The sequence below is a fragment of the Chrysochloris asiatica genome, unplaced genomic scaffold (genome assembly GCF_000296735.1).
Source record: "Chrysochloris asiatica unplaced genomic scaffold, ChrAsi1.0 scaffold00103, whole genome shotgun sequence".
Lineage (NCBI taxonomy): Eukaryota > Metazoa > Chordata > Mammalia > Afrosoricida > Chrysochloridae > Chrysochloris > Chrysochloris asiatica.
The window spans coordinates 4,813,139-4,830,372 of record NW_006408621.1 but is presented as its reverse complement, the minus strand read 5'-3'; the positions used below and the strand labels follow the sequence as shown (position 1 = coordinate 4,830,372).

Genomic DNA, 17,234 nt, shown 5'->3' with positions numbered 1-17,234 from the left:
ATTCAAACCCACCAGCCACTCCTTGGAAACCCTATAGACTTCTGAGTCAGACCAACACAATAACATTTAACAAGATCTGGCTGGGTAAGAGAAGGTGGAACAAAATGTTAATAGGATTATATGATTCAGTTGGGAATGGTTTACAGAGTTAATTTTGATTGTAAAAACCTGAAACTCTAACATGTCTAAAATGAGCCATCTCAGAAGGAGGAATGGGGGAATCTCACTATCAAAGAGCCAAGAGTGGAGAGCCTCCTTTGGACCCTGGATTTCTGCTCATTGAACCTCCTCAGCCCTGGGACAGACAGTGGTGACACCAGAGGCATTGGCAGAGGAGCAGCAGCAGCAAAGTCAAGAGCCAGAGCACAAGACAGAGCAGTGGGCTTCCCAGCCCACAGCAAGTAAACCTGAGGGACTTTGAGTGGGAGACTTGCTGGCAAAGTGAGATACCCTCCAGGCACTTAACTGGGGGAATGGGAAACTAGGTTTGCTAACTTGTGAGCCAGAACCAAGTGCCTTCAGGTTGAGACTTATGGTGGAGTAGTAGTGTGTCCTGCAGGCATTTGTCAGTAACCCTATAAAAGTCTGTAACATTGGTGGGATAGACAGAAGTCAGCTTGTGGGCACAGATGAGAAGCTGTCATGGCTGGGAACAACTGTGCCTGAGCTTTTCTGACCTGGAATTGTAACCCATTAATTTCTTTAATAAACACTCTAACTGTGAGTACGGTGTCTGAGTTCTATGTGACCACTGCAATGGATTGAAAGCAGAGAATACCAGAAAGATAACTGTGCTTTATTGACTATGCAAAGGCTTTCGATTGTGTGGATCATGACAAGCTATGGACAACATTGCGAAGTATGAGTATTCTGGAACACTTAATTGAGCTCATTAAGAATCTGTACGTGGACCAAGAGGCAGTTGTTCGAACAAAACACGGGAACACTGAATGGTTTAAATTAAGAAAGGTGTGCGACAGGGGTATATTCTTTCACCATACTCATTCAACCTGTATGCTGAGCAAATAATCCGAGAAGCTGGGTTCTATGAACAAAAACGTGGCATCAGGATTGGAGGAAGACTCATTAACAATCTGCGATATGAAGATGATACAACCTTGCTTGCTGAAAGTGAAAAGGACTTAAAACATTTACTGATGAAGATCAAAGAGCACAGCCTTCAGTAATGGATTACATCTCAATGTCAAGAAAACAAAAGTCCTCACCACTGGACCAATAAACAGTATTCTTATCAACGTAGAAAAGACTGAAGTTGTCAAGGACTTTATTTTTCTTGGATCAACCATTAACACTCACAGAAGCAGCAGTCAAGAAATCAAATGTCATATTGCATTAAGCAAATCTGCTGCACAAGAACTTTTCAAAGTGTTGAAGAGCAAAGATGTCAGCTTGAGGACTAAGGTGCACCTGACCCAAGCCATGGTATGTTCAATAAACTTATATGCATACGAAAGCTGGACAGTGAATAAGGAAGACCACAGAAGAATTGATGCTTTTGAATTATGGTGTTGGAGGAGAATACTGAAAGTGCCATGGGCTGCCAAAAGACCCAATAAATCAGTTTTCAAAGAAGTGCAGCCAGAGTGTTCCCTGGAGGCCAAGATGGCCAAACTTTGTCTCTCATACTTCAGACATGTTGTCAGGAGGGACCAGTCAGTGGAGAAGGATATCACGTTTGGTAAGGTGGCGGGTCAGAGAAATAGAGGAAGATCCCCAATGAGATGGATTGGCCAAGTGGCAGCATCGATGGACTCAAGCGTGACAACAGTAGTGAGGTTGGCCCAGGATCGGGCAGTGTTTCATTCTGCTGTGCATAAGGTCACTATGGGTCAGTAGCTACTCAATGGCACCCAACAACAACTGCAATGGATTTTCAAAAGGAAGTTGAGAGTGTGGGGGAAGAATGATTTGGTGGCATTTTTTTTTTTTTTTGCACTATATATCAAAACAAAACCTAATCAAAAGAAAAAACATACAAGGGGACTTCAATACAAGTAGAACACTTTCATTATCTTTTAATTTTATCTTTCCATGAACTTTTCGAAGTCCTCTTGTATTCTTTATCTGTATAATGTTGGCATTTAGAGAATGTTATAAAGGAGACTTTAAAAAGTTTGTTCCTGGCATAGTAAGCCACATGACTGTCCAAATCAAAATGGCCAATCCCAGTCCATTTCAGTTCACTAATGCCTAGGATATTAATCTGTGTCCCTTTCATTTTTCCAATTTTCCTAGATTCATACTTCATAAATTCCAGACTCTGATTATTATGGAAGTTTGCAGCTGCTGCTTCTTTTTTGAGTTTTGGCCCATCAGCAAATGAAGACTATGAAAGCTTTACTCTATCCATGTCATCATTAAGGTCAACTCTACTGTAGACGCAGCTCTTCCCAGTCTTATTTTGAGTGTCTTCTGGCACTGTAGCAGATAATGAATGGTCTGGTATTCATAAGGTTTTCAGTGGCTAACCATTCAGACTGAGCTCCTTCTCCTTCTTCCTAGTCTGTCTTAGTCTAGAAGCTCCACTGAAACCTGTCCATCATGGATAACCCTGCTAGTATTTAAAATACCAGTGGCAAAACCTCCAGAATCACAGCAACTCACAAGCCATCACAGCATGACAAACTGATAGACGGCTATAGATGGATGGATCGATAGAGTTAGTATATTAGCATCTCAAATCAGGGGAAATTTTGGCAGGACAATGGGTGGCCATCTGAAAAAGAAAACCTGGATCCTTATCTTACATTTATATATGAATCAAAGATAAATGAAATAAACCACAAACATTCTAGAAGAATCTTGACTGCAGGCTGCACTCACATCCGACAATCTACCAGGGGAACTCTAATAGCAAGCAACACGGCAGATCTCCATGAGGGCCTGATACACACCTGGAATGTGATACACACCCCCTACCTGGTAATTACTGGTTACCAGGCTGCTGGAAACTACTACTGAAGACCCCATAGCAGAGTCTGTTCTCATGTCAGCACTCTAACTGCCTCCCTGTGTGTCCTATAGTTCAAGCCTCTGAAACCACCAGGGTAGACCTTAGAAGTGGACTAGCGACTGCTGACTGAGTCTGCTGTGTGATAGGAAGCAGACACTTTGAGTGGAGGATACACACACAAACAACATGACATAGGGCAGATACAAATAGCAACACGGAATACCTCTCTGAAAGTCCTTCAAAATGTGACTCTCCCTCCTCCAATCAGGAACTGTCAGCTGCTGGACTGACAGGAACTCCTCCAGAAGCTTCCACACAGTGGAAGGCCACCTTCCACAGCCAGGAGGACGGTCACCTAAGCGGAGGCTGTTCCCCAAACCACCACTGGGGCTTTTAGACAAGCAGCAAGACAGATCTTTTCAGAGCCTACCCGGCAGTGTCAGCACCTCTCCCTCTTGAAATGGAGGCAAGTCTGCTGTGCTTTCCCTGAATGCCAACTCAGATATTAACAGAGAAAGAGCAGAGAAGGAAACCTCAAGCAAAACTAGAGGGCAACACCCAGCCCTAATGGAGGTTCACTGGGAAATGTTTTATCATGGCTTTTGCTTCAGGGACTTTGGGACAAATTTAACAGTCCTATAAACTCTGGGGGAGAAAAATAAGGTAATTGTGAAAACAGAGGGTAGGAAGCAACAAGAGAAAGGAAACTGCACCCTCTGGTGGACAAATTGATTAGTACATGATATTGTGCCTGAGTCCTCTTGATGTATCTGGGAAAAACTTAAAAGTTGAAAAAAGGTATCTGGAACTTTTGAACCCCAATTTAACCAGGAGGGAGACAGAGCCATCACAGAGAGGGAAAGGAAATGGTAAGCAAACACTGAAGGCTCTACCCACCTAAGGGTTTCTTGCAGAAAGAAGTACAGGCAAAAATACCAAATACTGCTGTTTATAAGAAATACACCTTAAGCCTAAGGACAGAAACAGTTGGAAGTAAAAGGATGGGGGAAAATTCCATGTAAATAATAACCATGAAAGGTAACAATCTTATTATCTGACAAAAAAGATTTTTAAGACAAAATGTCAGAGAAAAGATGGGTATTATATAGTGATAAAATGATCAATAAATTGGCAAAATTTAATAATTAAAATATATACACACAGATAGAACTAAAATGGAAAATAGATAATACTACAATAGTTAACAGGAGACTTCAATCCACCACTTTCAATACTGGGCAGAATGTCTACAAAAAAGATCTACAAGAAAACAGAGGACCCTAATGACACTATAAACTACCTACACTTAACAGACCCTTATATAGAACACTATACCCCGAAACAGCACAATATATATTGGACTTCAGAGCACATTGATCATTCTTTAACTTTGGCCACATTTTAAGTCATAAAGAAAGTCTTAATAAATTTTTAAAAATAGAAATCATAATAAGTTTTTTGGGGGTTTTTTGTTTGTTTTTTTACCATAGAGGAGTGACACTACAGACCAATAGGAGAAAAAAAACTGGAAAATACATAAACATATGAAAACTAAGCAACACATTATTAAACTACCAATAGGTCAAGGAAGAAATCAAAAGAGATATCATATATTTCTTAGTCAAATAAATGAAAATGATAACACAACATACCAAAATTCATGGGATACAGTGAATGTAGTACTAAAGTAACAATAAATGCCTACATAAAGAAAGAAGAGCGATCTCAAACTAACAACCTAGCTCAATAAACCCAGGAACTAGAAAGAGAAGAGCACACTAAGCCTAAATCTACCAATAAAGATCTGATCAAAAATTTTTAAATTTGAAAAAAGAACATCAGAATCATCAGAATCAAGAAAACTAGACGGTGGTGGTTCTTTGAAAACCCTTTAGATCGACTTTAAAACAAAACAAAAAAAGAAAATATGTAAATTACCAAAATTTTAAAAATGAAAGCCATGACTGACCTGATAGAAATAAAAAGAATCCTGACAGATGTGGGATGACATCCTGACAGATGTGGGATGACATCAAGAACATCATATAAGAAGAAAGCAAAAGGTTATTAAAAAGACACAGAAAAGGCCAAAATGGATATTAGAAGAGACTCTGAAATTTGCTCTTTAATGTAGAGAAGCTAAAGCAACAGGAAGAAATAAAATAATAGAGTTGAAAAGAAAATTTCAAAGGACAACTTGATAAGGCAAAGTCAAGTATTACAATGAAATGTACAAAGACCTGGAGTTAGAAAACCAAAAAGGAAGAACACACTCAGCATTTCTGTACCTGAAAGAACTGGAAAAAAAACATCAAACCTCAAGTTGCAGTATCAAAGGATTCTGTGGGCAAAATACTGAATGATGCAGGAAGCATCAAAAGAAGATGAAAGCTACCCAGAAAAGCAATGATGCCAGAGATGCAGGCAGAGACGATGACATGGAGAGATGGACAGGATGGGGACTCTAGACCTGTGTGCTGACGACTAGGGGCAGGCTTGCAGGGTATACCCTTTGGTCGGTTGATGATGCATGAAGGGGATGGTAACCATGGCAATGAAACGATATACGATAGGATGAATGTAAAGCTAATATTCTCCCATGTAAACTATCAAATAATTCACAATAAAACATTTTAAAAAAAAGAAGATATAAGGAATCGGGAGTCACTGTACAAAAAAAAAAAATTGATATTAAACTCTTTCAAGAGGTAGCATATACATGATCAAGAACCACTGGTATTGAAGGAAGAAGTCTAAGCTGTATGAAGGTATTGGTAAAAAGCAAGGCTTTGAGAATTGATGAAATACCAACAGAAATGTTTCAACAAGCTGATGCAGTGCTGGAAGCACTCACTTGTCTATGCCAAGAAAAAGGATCTGCATTTGTGCCCATTCCATAGAAACATGACCCTAAAGAATGCGAAAATCACCAAACAATAATATCATTTATATTACAAGAAAGTAAACTTTTGCTCAAGATAATTTTTAAATAGTTGCAGTAGTACATTGTCAAGGAACATCAGTGCTTAATGTCAGATGGATCTTGGCTGCAAACATAGAATGCCAAGAAGATGTTTATTTATACTTTACTGAGTATGCAAAGGCATCCAACTATGTGGATCCTAACAAACTATGCATAACATTGCAAAGAATGGGAACTCCCAGAATACTTAATTGTGCTAAATAATGAACCTGTATCTAAAACAAGAGAAATTTGTTTGAACAGAACAAGGGAATACTGAATGGTTTAAAATCAGGAAAGATATGTTTCAGGGTTCTTATTCAATCTGTGTTCTGAGCAAATAATCTGAGAAGCTGTGCTATATGAAGGAACACATGGCCATCTGCAGATGACACAACAAGCAAAGAGGATTTGAAATACTGACTTATGCAGAGTTCTCTAGAGAAGCAAAGCCAGTGATGCTTATACATGTATGTACATAAAGAAACATTTACATCAAGGAAATGGCTCGCACAGTTACAGAGTTGGGAAAGTTCGTGGATCAGATGAACCAAGAATGGCAAATCAGATGGCTGGCAGGCAGGCAGGTCGGACAGATAAGACAGCAGCCTGGTGACGGCTCCCTGGACTGGCAAGCCATAGAGCTGGACAGTGGCTCAAGTCCAAAGAACCAGACATTGAATGACAAGCCAGATGCAGGATTCAGACCCAACAAAAAGCAAGCAAGAGATAGCAAGTGTCCAATATAATGGAAGCAGACCACACCCCTGAGGAAACTTCCTTTCAATTGATTAGTTGCTCACAGCACATCTCATCATGGAGGATGACACCGTAACTGCCAAACTACCAAAAATCCTGGCACAGTCAAGAAGACACAACACCTTAACGATCACACTTATGAAGATCAAAGACTACAACCTTCAGTATAAACTGTAACTCAGTGTACAAAAAAACAAAAATCTTCACAACTAATAAATACCATCATAAACAGAGAAAAGATTGAAATTGTCAAAGACTACATTTTGCTTAGATCTACTATCAACACTCAAGAAAAGAGCAGTCAAGAAATCAAACGACATATAGCACCAAGCAATCTGCTGTACAAGACCTCTTCAAAGTGTTAAAAACAAAGAAGTCACTCTGAGGAAAATACACTCACCGGTATTTTAATTCACTTAGCAAGCTAAATTACATAAATTCAAGTTCTACACTCTAATTTCATTTATCATCTTCATTATTCTTGTACCATATCATACCCTGGATTTTTACATGTCTTTGCAGCTTAATCTCACAAATGGTATTTGCTGACAAGTATGTTTCAAATATTAATACAGTAGATGTTGATATTCAAGGATTTAACTTTTGTGCCCTCAACTATCTTCAGTCCATTTTAAATCCAATAGTACTTAATCAAACTTTTGTTGTTGTTAATTGCCCAAGAGTTGATTCCAATTCATGGCAACCTCACGTGTGTGGAGTAGAACTGCTGAGAGAGCTTTCCAAGCTGAGCCCTTTCAACAGCAGATTGGCAGGCTGGATTTCCCAAGAAACTCATAGTGTGTTCAAACCACCAATTTCTCAGCTACTAGTTGAGTGCTTAATTATTTGTGCCACACAGAAACCCCTTTAATCATACTGCTTCATATAAATTTTCCAGTGTAAGCAATATGAATATTTTACACTTACCTTTGTATGGTATTCCATAGCATCCAATTCACCTTGATTGAAAATCACGCACCTTTTACGTTTCTAAGGAATAGATAAATTACAGGAAAACTATTATGTTGTCATCTATCATATTAGTCTTGAAATATATTGTGTTTTTATCGTATTTTTCATAATGTGTATTCCATCCTTTAAGCGGTAACAATCATGTGTTAAGGTCAAAATCAATAGAAAGGGTATGGACTACTGAGACAAACATTCCCAAAGTAAATAGAGAAGTAAGAAAGCAAGTAAATACCAGCTTCAAAGGTGATGAAAGGCCATCTCAGTCGTATCTGCCATTAATAAGAACTAGAACAAAATGAAGAGTCTTGGTGTGGCGCTGTAGGTTAATGAGCTGTACTGCAAAGTCAGTTTGAACCACATGTCAATGGGTCAAGCTCACCAGCCACTCCAGGAAATCGTATACAGGGTCACAATGGGTTGGAACCAACTCAACTATACTTAAGAACAACACATATACTTTACATAATCTCTGAATTCTTCAAAAATACAAAATATTGAAGCACAATTAAGTTGATCTTATATGGCATTCTAAAAACTCTATTATTGCACCAGTGTTTGCAGACAGATATACAAACTTTACAAACACATACAATTTCAACAATAGCTTTCTATTTACGTAACTAGAAACTTTTCAGAATTAACACCTTTCTTCTACATTGCGTTATTTGAGGTTATCCCCAAATGATACACCAAAACCAAACTCACTGCCATTTTTGAGTTGATTCCCACTCATAGTCAATCTACACAACAGAGCAGAACCGTTCCCCAGGGTTTCTGAGGCTGTGAATCTTTACAGGAGCAGAAAGCCTCATCTTTCTCCCACGGAACAGCTGGTAGGTTTGAACCACCGACTTTGCAGACAGCAGTCCACCAGCACCACCAGGGTTCCCAAAGGATGTTGTTAAGTGGTGTCGTGTTGGTGGAGCAGCTGATGGGTTTGAACTGCCCACCTTGTGTCAGTAGTCCAATGCTTATCCTACAGTGCCACAACAGGACTCCTCCCCAACCCCAAAGAGTTGGTTCCGACTCACAGCAACCCTGTATAGGGTTTCCAAGGAGCTGCTAGTGGGTCAGAACCACAGACTTTGTGAATAGAGGGTTATTGTTGTTCTGGTAGTGTAGTGGTTACAAGTCAAACTGCTAACCTCAACGTCAGCAGTTCGAAACTACCAGCGGTTCTGCAGGAGAAAGATGAGGCTTTCTGCTCCTGAAAAGATTTATAACCTCAGAAACTCTATGCAGGTTCGCTATGAGTCGGAACCGACTCCAAGGCACACCACCACCACCATTGTTACTAAGTGCTGTCAAGTCGGTTCCAACTCATAGTAACCCTGTATAGGGTTTTCAAGGAGTGAATGGTGAGTTTGACCTTGTGGTTCAAACCAACCTTGCTTGCAGTCCAGTGCTTATCCTACGCACCACATACACCATGTGGTTGTTAAGTGCTGTCGAGTCGATTCAGACCCATAGCGACCCTGTATAGGGTTTCCAAGGAGCAGCTGGTGAGCTTGCACAGCCGAACCTGCATTTCAAACTGCTTTGCAGTCTGGCGCATTAACCCACAGTGCCACACCAAGACATATACCATAGTGGTGGTTATATGTCATGGAATTGCTTCCAACTCATAGTGACCCTGTATAGGGTTTCTGAGGCTGTAAATCTTTACGAGAGCAGAAAGCCTCATCTTTGTCTCAAAAAACTGCTGGTAGTTTCGAACTGTTGACCCTCAAATTAGCAGCCTGACTCATAACCACTAAGCAACTAAAAATCTCCCAAATTCTGTTTGTTACCTTGGATTTATACAGAAAAGGAAACATGTCTCTGAGTTAAAGATGTAAGAAAACATGCAATCAATTTAATACCTAAACAGAAAAGCAGAAGTGTCTGTTTACGTATCTGATTGCATGTTTAATTTACATTCACTTTCTGTGAACTTTTATTCATTTTGAATTATGCAAATTTGGTCTTTTAGAAATGATAGAATATTTTAAAAAGCTAAAAATTCTTTTGGATATGCTTAGGTTTTATTGATTTGTCCTCATACTTAGTAGATTACAAGGTATTTAATATATTGTAATGATACATTTGTGTTTCATATAGAAAAATAATTGTTTCTTATAACTTTTTACCTTCCCAATGATAGAAGTGGAGATTTCTTTCTTAACACCATCCAGTAGACCTTCCTTTTCATTACTTTGTTGGCATTCTTCATGGCCAGCTGAAGTTATATAGGGCTTGGTGACATCAAATAATTCAGATCGAAAAACATATTTTTGTATGAGCATTCCACTACTTCGTCTATCATCATTCTCAGGTTTAGTAGTCACATCAGAAACAATAAATGTTGCAGAAGGTCCAAAAGAAGACACAGAAGTCATTTGAAGAGAACAACACTGGTCAGAAAAAGTGGACTCATTTTTACTGCAACAAGACTCATAATGCTGAAGTTGATAGTTGATCTTGTTAATGAAAGAAAGATGATCCAGTAACCATCCAGGTGACAGCTGGTGTACCACAGACATCTTATTCCATAGAAGTCACCTCTAGGAATTAGGGACTGTAAGTAAATCCCAACTCTCCAGAGCAAGTCTTTAAATACCCTGTATGTCAGTAAAAACATATTTCATACACAATAGCACATTTGATATACAAGTATATAAACACATATTTTGCATTTTTTAAGGGAAATTGGATATTTTTAACATAAGTTTCTTTTAAAAGCCAGAGTCGATCATTTAAAATTGTCAGCCAATCTGGTCAAAGGTGGTTATAAACTGATCTTGTTTCTGTAAATCCAATTTGGTCTTCCTCTCTTCTGAGCCCTCCACAACCTTATGCTCAAGTCCTTGGATGTAGCTACAACTTTCAGCATGTCACTGAATCTTTAAAAGGTGAAAGTACCCAATGAAAGCAAAAAACACATCATTACCTACGTGAAGTTTTAGGAGAAGTTCATTCGTGTTAATGATGTAAACCTATTTAGAAAGGGACCCAGAATTTCCAGAGTGTTAGCAGAAACCCAAACCCACTGCTGTGGAATCAATTCCACCTCAAAGTGACCCTACAGGATAGAGCAGAACTTCCTCATAGGGTCTCCAAGGCTAGAAATCTCCAAGGCAGAAGCAAACTGCCACATTTTCTTTCAAGCTGTTAGCATAACAGCCCTTGTTTTTTGAAATGTACTCCTTAGTCAACCCATTCTCCAGGATCACTATCCTAGTAAACCACTGCTATCAATGAAATAATGAAGTAAAAGAGAATGCAAACTATTGACTAAGGCAGAGCAAAATGCAATTTTAACAGTACATAGAAGCACTAAACCCTAGCAAAAAATGGTTACAAGTTCATATCTGTAACTGGTTCTAAACAGGGCTCCTGGTGGAAACCTTAGACAGGGTCGCTATGTGCCGGGGAGTCAGTTCCGACTCATAGCGACCCTGTGCAGGGTTTCCGAGGCCGTAAATCTTTACAGGAGCAAAAAGCCTCATCTTTCTCCCTCTGAACAGCTGGTAGTTTCGAACTGATGATATTGCGGTTTGCAGCCCGATTGGTAACCACTACGCTACCAGAGGTCCTTGTACTCCTTGGGAAACTAAGTTTTTCAGAATATCCTTGTCTTATTTCAAGAGATGAATAACTTTTCGGGATATTGCTTTCTCAATCTTGTATAGTAAGAATTGAAGAGGAGGGCCAGAATAAGAAATAAACGACTGGTTAATAGAATAGTTACTACTAATAGCATTTAACCTGAACCTTCTAATTTTACCATGAGTATTAGCAGTCTGATTTCAGTGAGCCTCAATTTCATCATTTTATTGCATCTCAGTGAGCAGTTTAGAGACTTAAATAATCCACATGAAATGTTATTCACAGTGCTTAACCCATTTTTGTTATTGTTGTTAAGTGCCGTCTAGTCGGTTTAGACTCAGCGATCCTGTGTAGGACTTCATACGAGCAGCTGGTGAGCTTGAACCGCCGACCCGCAGCGCAATCCATAGCAATTGCTTAAATAAACGTTAATTGCTATTGTAGACGGTAATTCTGGTATTCCTCATCAGTTACCACTTATAGTAAGGCCTTATATGTTCGTGAGAACCAGAAATTTAATGGGGAAGATTGAATACAAACAGGTAAGATGATTCGCCCAAAATTAAAATTAATGACACCAGTGCTACTTGACCCAAGTATCCAGACTTTGCTCTGAACTCTTCTCTTACCCCTATCCCTCTCCATATATTGGGCAGTGCCAGGAAGGAAGTTTAGGGAAACGGCAATTACTATTTTAGCAAACTATTGTGTTTAAAACACCTCTCTCTAGATGGCTGCTTCACTACTTCTCACCCACCTCCACCGCTCGGATTGTTCCTCGTTTCTCGGAGGCCACCACTAGAGGACCGTAAACTCCTGGCAGGCAAGCTAAGCCTGACCCCAGAACACAGGCGGCAGCCCGACCTGCGCGGTGCTCAGAGCCCACTACACACACACTCAGCAGCGACCAGCTCCTACCTCACTGCTTCCCTTGACAAGAAAATGTACACCGCCTTCCCAGACTCGCACCGTGAGAAAAGCACGCATCTAAGTAGCCACCTTGAAAGTCAAAGAGAAAAGAACTTCTTGGTCTAAGAGTCAACGGGAGCAGCCATGTTGCTGTACGGAAGGCGTTTCTAGGGCGACTTCGAGCACTCAGTTCAACTACTCAGAGCCCTCAAGTCTTCAGAATTTAAATGGAAAGGTCGGATTAACTTTATAGGCGACGCTGACGCGGGTTTCTAGCCGCCACAGAGCCCGGCGATGTGGCGTGTCGTAATCAGCACGCATAATTCTGGCCAGGAAGCGTCGGCGCATGCGTGCTACGTTATGCGTGATGACGTTCTCACGGGCGGAGATTTTTAAATTTTGAAGTGCGCTGGCGGGTAGAAGAGGAAGAGGCCTTTCGGCAGCTCCTTTGGTCATTAGAAGGGAATTGCGCAGTTCAGAAATTCAACCCCTAAGTCGTATCAGGAAGCTGGAAGAAAGGTAACTAATAGGTTATGGATTCATTAAAGATCTTTGGGTTTTGTTCTGGCCGATACGGTCCTGGGGAGAAAGCGCCAACGATTTTCGCTGGAGTGACGCTGAGGGACAACGTTTTATTATCTGCTTTGTGAGAAGGCTCAAGACCGAGTCTGTACGGGGCACTAGTTTCTCAGTCCAGTAAATTCTTGCAGTGAATTTCCAAAGATAGGAGGGGAAGCGCGACGCGGCAGGGGAGGAACTGGTTCGGTGCTGGCGTTTGGGATACTAGTGGCCATGGAAGGCGTGCGTCTGGAACTATGCACCTTAAATGGAGATTGGGAATGGACACAGAGGTGAGAATAGGAAAGTTGTATGGATGAAGAGAGGTATACTGAAGAGGAAGAAATTGGCTGCTAAAACCAAAAAAGAGTGTAATCAGTGCCTTGTTGTTGTTGTTGTTAAGTGCCTTCGAGTCGGCTCCGACCCATAGCGACCCTGTACAGGGTTTCCGAGGGTGTAAATTTTTACGGGAGTAGAAAGCCTCATCGTTCTCCCGCGGAGTGGCTGGTAGTTTCGAACCGCTTACCTTAAGGTTCGCAGCCCGATTCGTAACCACTACGCTACCAGAACGCCTTAATCAGTGCCTAGGGAACTAAAAGGATAAACACAGATGTTCACTTGTTTGGAAACCTAGTCAGGTGTGTATGTAGGAGGGAACTTCAAAAAATTCGTGGGTAAAGTCTTTTCGTTGCATTTTTCCAAGAACTTTTTGAGCCCTCCCACCTCCCACATATAGTGTCTAATGTCATGGAGAGATGACATGGGGCCAAAAGATTGAGCTCTCGTAAGCATCCTAGGAGGCAGTTGTTTCAGTTCCTGTAAGGGGATGACATCTTAGTGTGGCCTGAGATAGAGACCAGGTGATTTATCCTTGCTGAAAGGGATGCGAAGCAAGAGAGTGTTGAAAGCACCTCTCTTTAGTAATGGAAGAATGTGAACTGGGAAATAATGGATTATGGATAGAGTGGAGAGATTATCATTAGGAAAAGAAAACAATAAATACTATTCTCAGAAATGCAAGGAAAAAGCATTTTGAGGTGGATTCAAGAAGTTGAGGGGGTTCTTCTCATGTAACGTCTGACTTACCATTTGAAATAGGCACAGAGTCCTGGTGTGGTGCTGCAGGAAATGCACTGGACCATGAGGTCAGCTGTTCAAACCCACCAGCTGCTCCTCAGAAACCCTATACAGGGTCGTTATGAGTTGGAACCAACTCAAAAGCACTTAATATTTATAGTGACGTGATCTGGGTTAAAATTCAGGGCTCTACCTATCATGGAAGGCAGGTATCAAATCTTATTCATCATATAGTCTGCATTGCCAAGCACACACCCTTGTAGATGGTTGGAAGTTAGTAAATGTTTACATATGTCGAATATTTTTAAATGCAATTAAATAATAGGTGCTATCAAGTCAGTTCTGACTTATAGTGACCCTGTGCACGTCAGAATGGAACCCTGCTCGTTCTGCGCCATCCTCACTATTGGTGACATGTTTGAGCCCATTGTTACTACCTCTGTGTCAACCCATCTTGTTGGGGCTGCTTCCTCTTTTTTGTTGACCCTCCACTTGACCAAGCACAAAGTTCTTCTCCAGGGATTGGTCCTTCCTGACAACATGTTCAAAATAAATAGTGTTCTTGCAATGAGGACTATAGAATACATGAATAGATGAAGATAGCCCAGGGGAAAAACTATCTTCAAGAAAGATTGAAACTTGGTTTCCTTTATTTTTTAAGATAAAAATAATAATTGCTGTTTACTGTGTTGTCTGCATGTGATTTCATGAATGCAGGTCATAAGCATGAAGCGCAGTTCAGTTTCCACTGGTGGTGCTGGCCGCCTCTCTGTGCAAGAGTTAAGATCCCAGGACCTCAATAAACAAGGCCTCTATACCCCTCAAAGGTACGTAGCTCCACTTCTCACCTGCAGGCCTTGTCTTCGGCAAAGAAATCAGTAAAAATGGTTAGTAATATCGAAGGATAGTATGAGTAGTGTCTTGGTGAATTTTATCTGTACCCAGTGATGCTTAATTTTGGATCATAAAAGAGTAAAAAGGAGTCCTGGTGTGGGGCAGTGGGCTAATGCGTCAGACTGCAAAGTCGTTTGAACTGCAAGTCAGTGGTTCAAGCTCACCAGCTGCTCCTAGGAAACCCTATACAGGGTTGCTATGGGCTGGAATTGACTCAACAGCACTCCACAACAACAACAAAGGGTAAGAAAAAGGACCCCTGGTGGTGGCATGGTTAAAGCACTTGGGTACTAACCAAAAGACTGGCAGTTCAAATCCACCAACTGCTTCACAGAAGAAAGATGTGACAGTCTGCTTCTGTAAACATTTACAGCCTTGGAAACCCTATGGGGTGGTTCTCCCCTGTTCTGCTGGGTTACTATGAGTCACTCGACAGCAGTAGGTTAAAATGGTAATACATTGTCCCGTGTTGTGGTTTGTCTCATTTCTTTCTTAAATTTCCAAAGCCAAGTCCTGTTTAATCACCTTTGTCTGGCAACCCCTAAAACAAATGTGAATTTACCTTAAGCACTCTGACTTTCTTATTGCTACCTTTGTTAGTTTTTACTTCATATGTGGGTCGCTGTGTCTAGAACTGTCTAGCACACTAGCCTGTGATGAGATTCTCAGCATGTTGAAAGTTTTCCACCTTTATTCTACAGCTGCTTACTGTAACTGTCAGTTTATAGAGATGCATCCAACCAGTAAAAATCTCAGTGAAAGGTGCCAACTACTCAGATGATAAATTGTAGTGTAGTAGTAGCCTACCGAATGGTGTTACTGTTAAGAGCCTACGGAATACCACCTGTCAAATCTGTTTCCTCAGAGTTTTCTGGGGAGAAGCAGAATCCAAGGGCATACGCTATTAGAAAAAAATTTTTCCCTATGAGAGATATGTTACAATACTACCTCCTTTGTCAGTGAGACCAGAAGAAATGGATGGTGCCTGGTTACCATTACTGAACATTTTGATCAAGGACCCAATAGATGGATCCTGATCAAAGGAGGAAAATCATGGAACAGATTTCCATGAGGAATTTCAAGTTCATAAGGAACATACTTATAGGATTTATTAAGACAGAAAGAACCAAAAAAAAAAAAAATTGCCCCGAAATAATCTTTAAACCTTTAACCAAAACTGTCATGAAGCCATCATTAAACAACAGCTTAGTTCAATTGATAAAACATTTGCCTTGAACGTTACACTCCTATAAAAGAGTATCTCTATGAGTTCAAGCGACGATAGTTAATGTAAGACACAGATGATAACTTTAAGGGGCAGAGGGCCTAAATTAATGATAATGAAATGAGTATGGGCAAAGATAGAATAGTGACGTAATTTTTTTCATAAAATATTTTGTAAGCTAAAGAAAAATGTATCCTCTAATGCCAAAGTGTAAGTTACTTGTTCTTAAATTACTTGTTGTTGTTAAATTACTTGTTGTTGCTATTAAGTGTTGTCAAGTCAGTTCCAACCCATAGCAGAACTGTGAGTTTCCCAGGAGCGGCTGGTGATCTTGAACCGCCAACCTCACAGTTCAAACTGACTTTGCAATCCAGCACATTTACATATTATGAATCTGTGCTGCATTATAGGTATTTTAAGTATGTATCTCATCTTTTTCCATCTGATCATTTTAAACATTTTTGTACTGTTACATACTACTTACACTAAACCATATAGTCTGAAAATTGTATTAGAAGCTAAAATGTCAACATGTGTTTTGCCTATAATTTAGATAATTTATGTTATTAAGGAGCTCTGGTAGTGTAGTGGTTATGAATCAGGCTGCGAACCTCAAGGTCAGCAGTTCAAAACTACCAGCTGTTTCGCAGTAAAAAGATGAACCTTTCTGCTCCCGTAAAGATTTACAGCCTCGGAAACCCTGTACAGGGTTGTTATGAGTAAGAACCGACTCCATGGCACATAACCATCATCATCTACCAACCATGTTATTAAGTGCAACTGCATTCTGATAAAACTTAGGCTTTGATTTATGCTTTAAAACCATTACAAGTATGATGAAAGCATTAAAAATTCTTTAAATGTGGCTGTGATTAAATGAGGACTTCTGGTGTGGTGCTCTAGGATCAGCACTGGATTGCAAACCACAGGGTTTGCAGTTCAAACCCATCAGCTGCTCCTCGGAAACTCTATACGGATCTCTATGAGTTGGAACTGACTTGATAAGCACTTAATAACTACAACGTGGTTAAATGAGGAGCTCTGGTGCTGGTTACGTGTTGGGCTGCCAACTTCAAGGTCATTAGTTCGAATCCACCAGCTGCTTTATGTGAGACAGATGAAGCTTCTACTCCCTTAAAGATATACAGCCTTAGAAACTGTATACGGAGTTATGATGAATGGAAACCAACTCCACAGCACAACCACCACTACCAAGGTTAAGTGTTCTTTTACAAAACTGTTTCCCTTAAAAGGTTGTTATCAACAAGCAGACCAACCTGGAGTGGCTAGAACAGAAGATACTTCTTGAAAGAAAG

The 17,234-nt window shown here is 40.3% G+C and overlaps 2 protein-coding genes across 2 annotated transcripts in view; one reads left to right on the top strand and one right to left on the bottom strand.

The window, feature by feature from the left end:
• Positions 1-10,189, bottom strand: part of METTL4 (methyltransferase like 4) — a 56,208-nt gene extending 46,019 nt beyond the window's left edge. Inside the window, exons 1-2 of the mRNA XM_006867276.1 lie at positions 9,797-10,189; positions 7,623-7,685 (exon numbers count right to left, since the gene is read on the bottom strand). Of these exons, the coding sequence (XP_006867338.1) occupies positions 7,623-7,685; positions 9,797-10,189 (456 nt within the window). The remainder of the gene's footprint in view (positions 1-7,622; positions 7,686-9,796) is intronic.
• A 2,437-nt stretch (positions 10,190-12,626) lies between these two features.
• NDC80 (NDC80 kinetochore complex component) overlaps positions 12,627-17,234 on the top strand; it is a 96,098-nt gene continuing 91,490 nt past the window's right edge. Inside the window, exons 1-2 of the mRNA XM_006867275.1 lie at positions 12,627-12,683; positions 14,517-14,626. Of these exons, the coding sequence (XP_006867337.1) occupies positions 14,526-14,626 (101 nt within the window). The 5' untranslated portion in view covers positions 12,627-12,683; positions 14,517-14,525. The remainder of the gene's footprint in view (positions 12,684-14,516; positions 14,627-17,234) is intronic.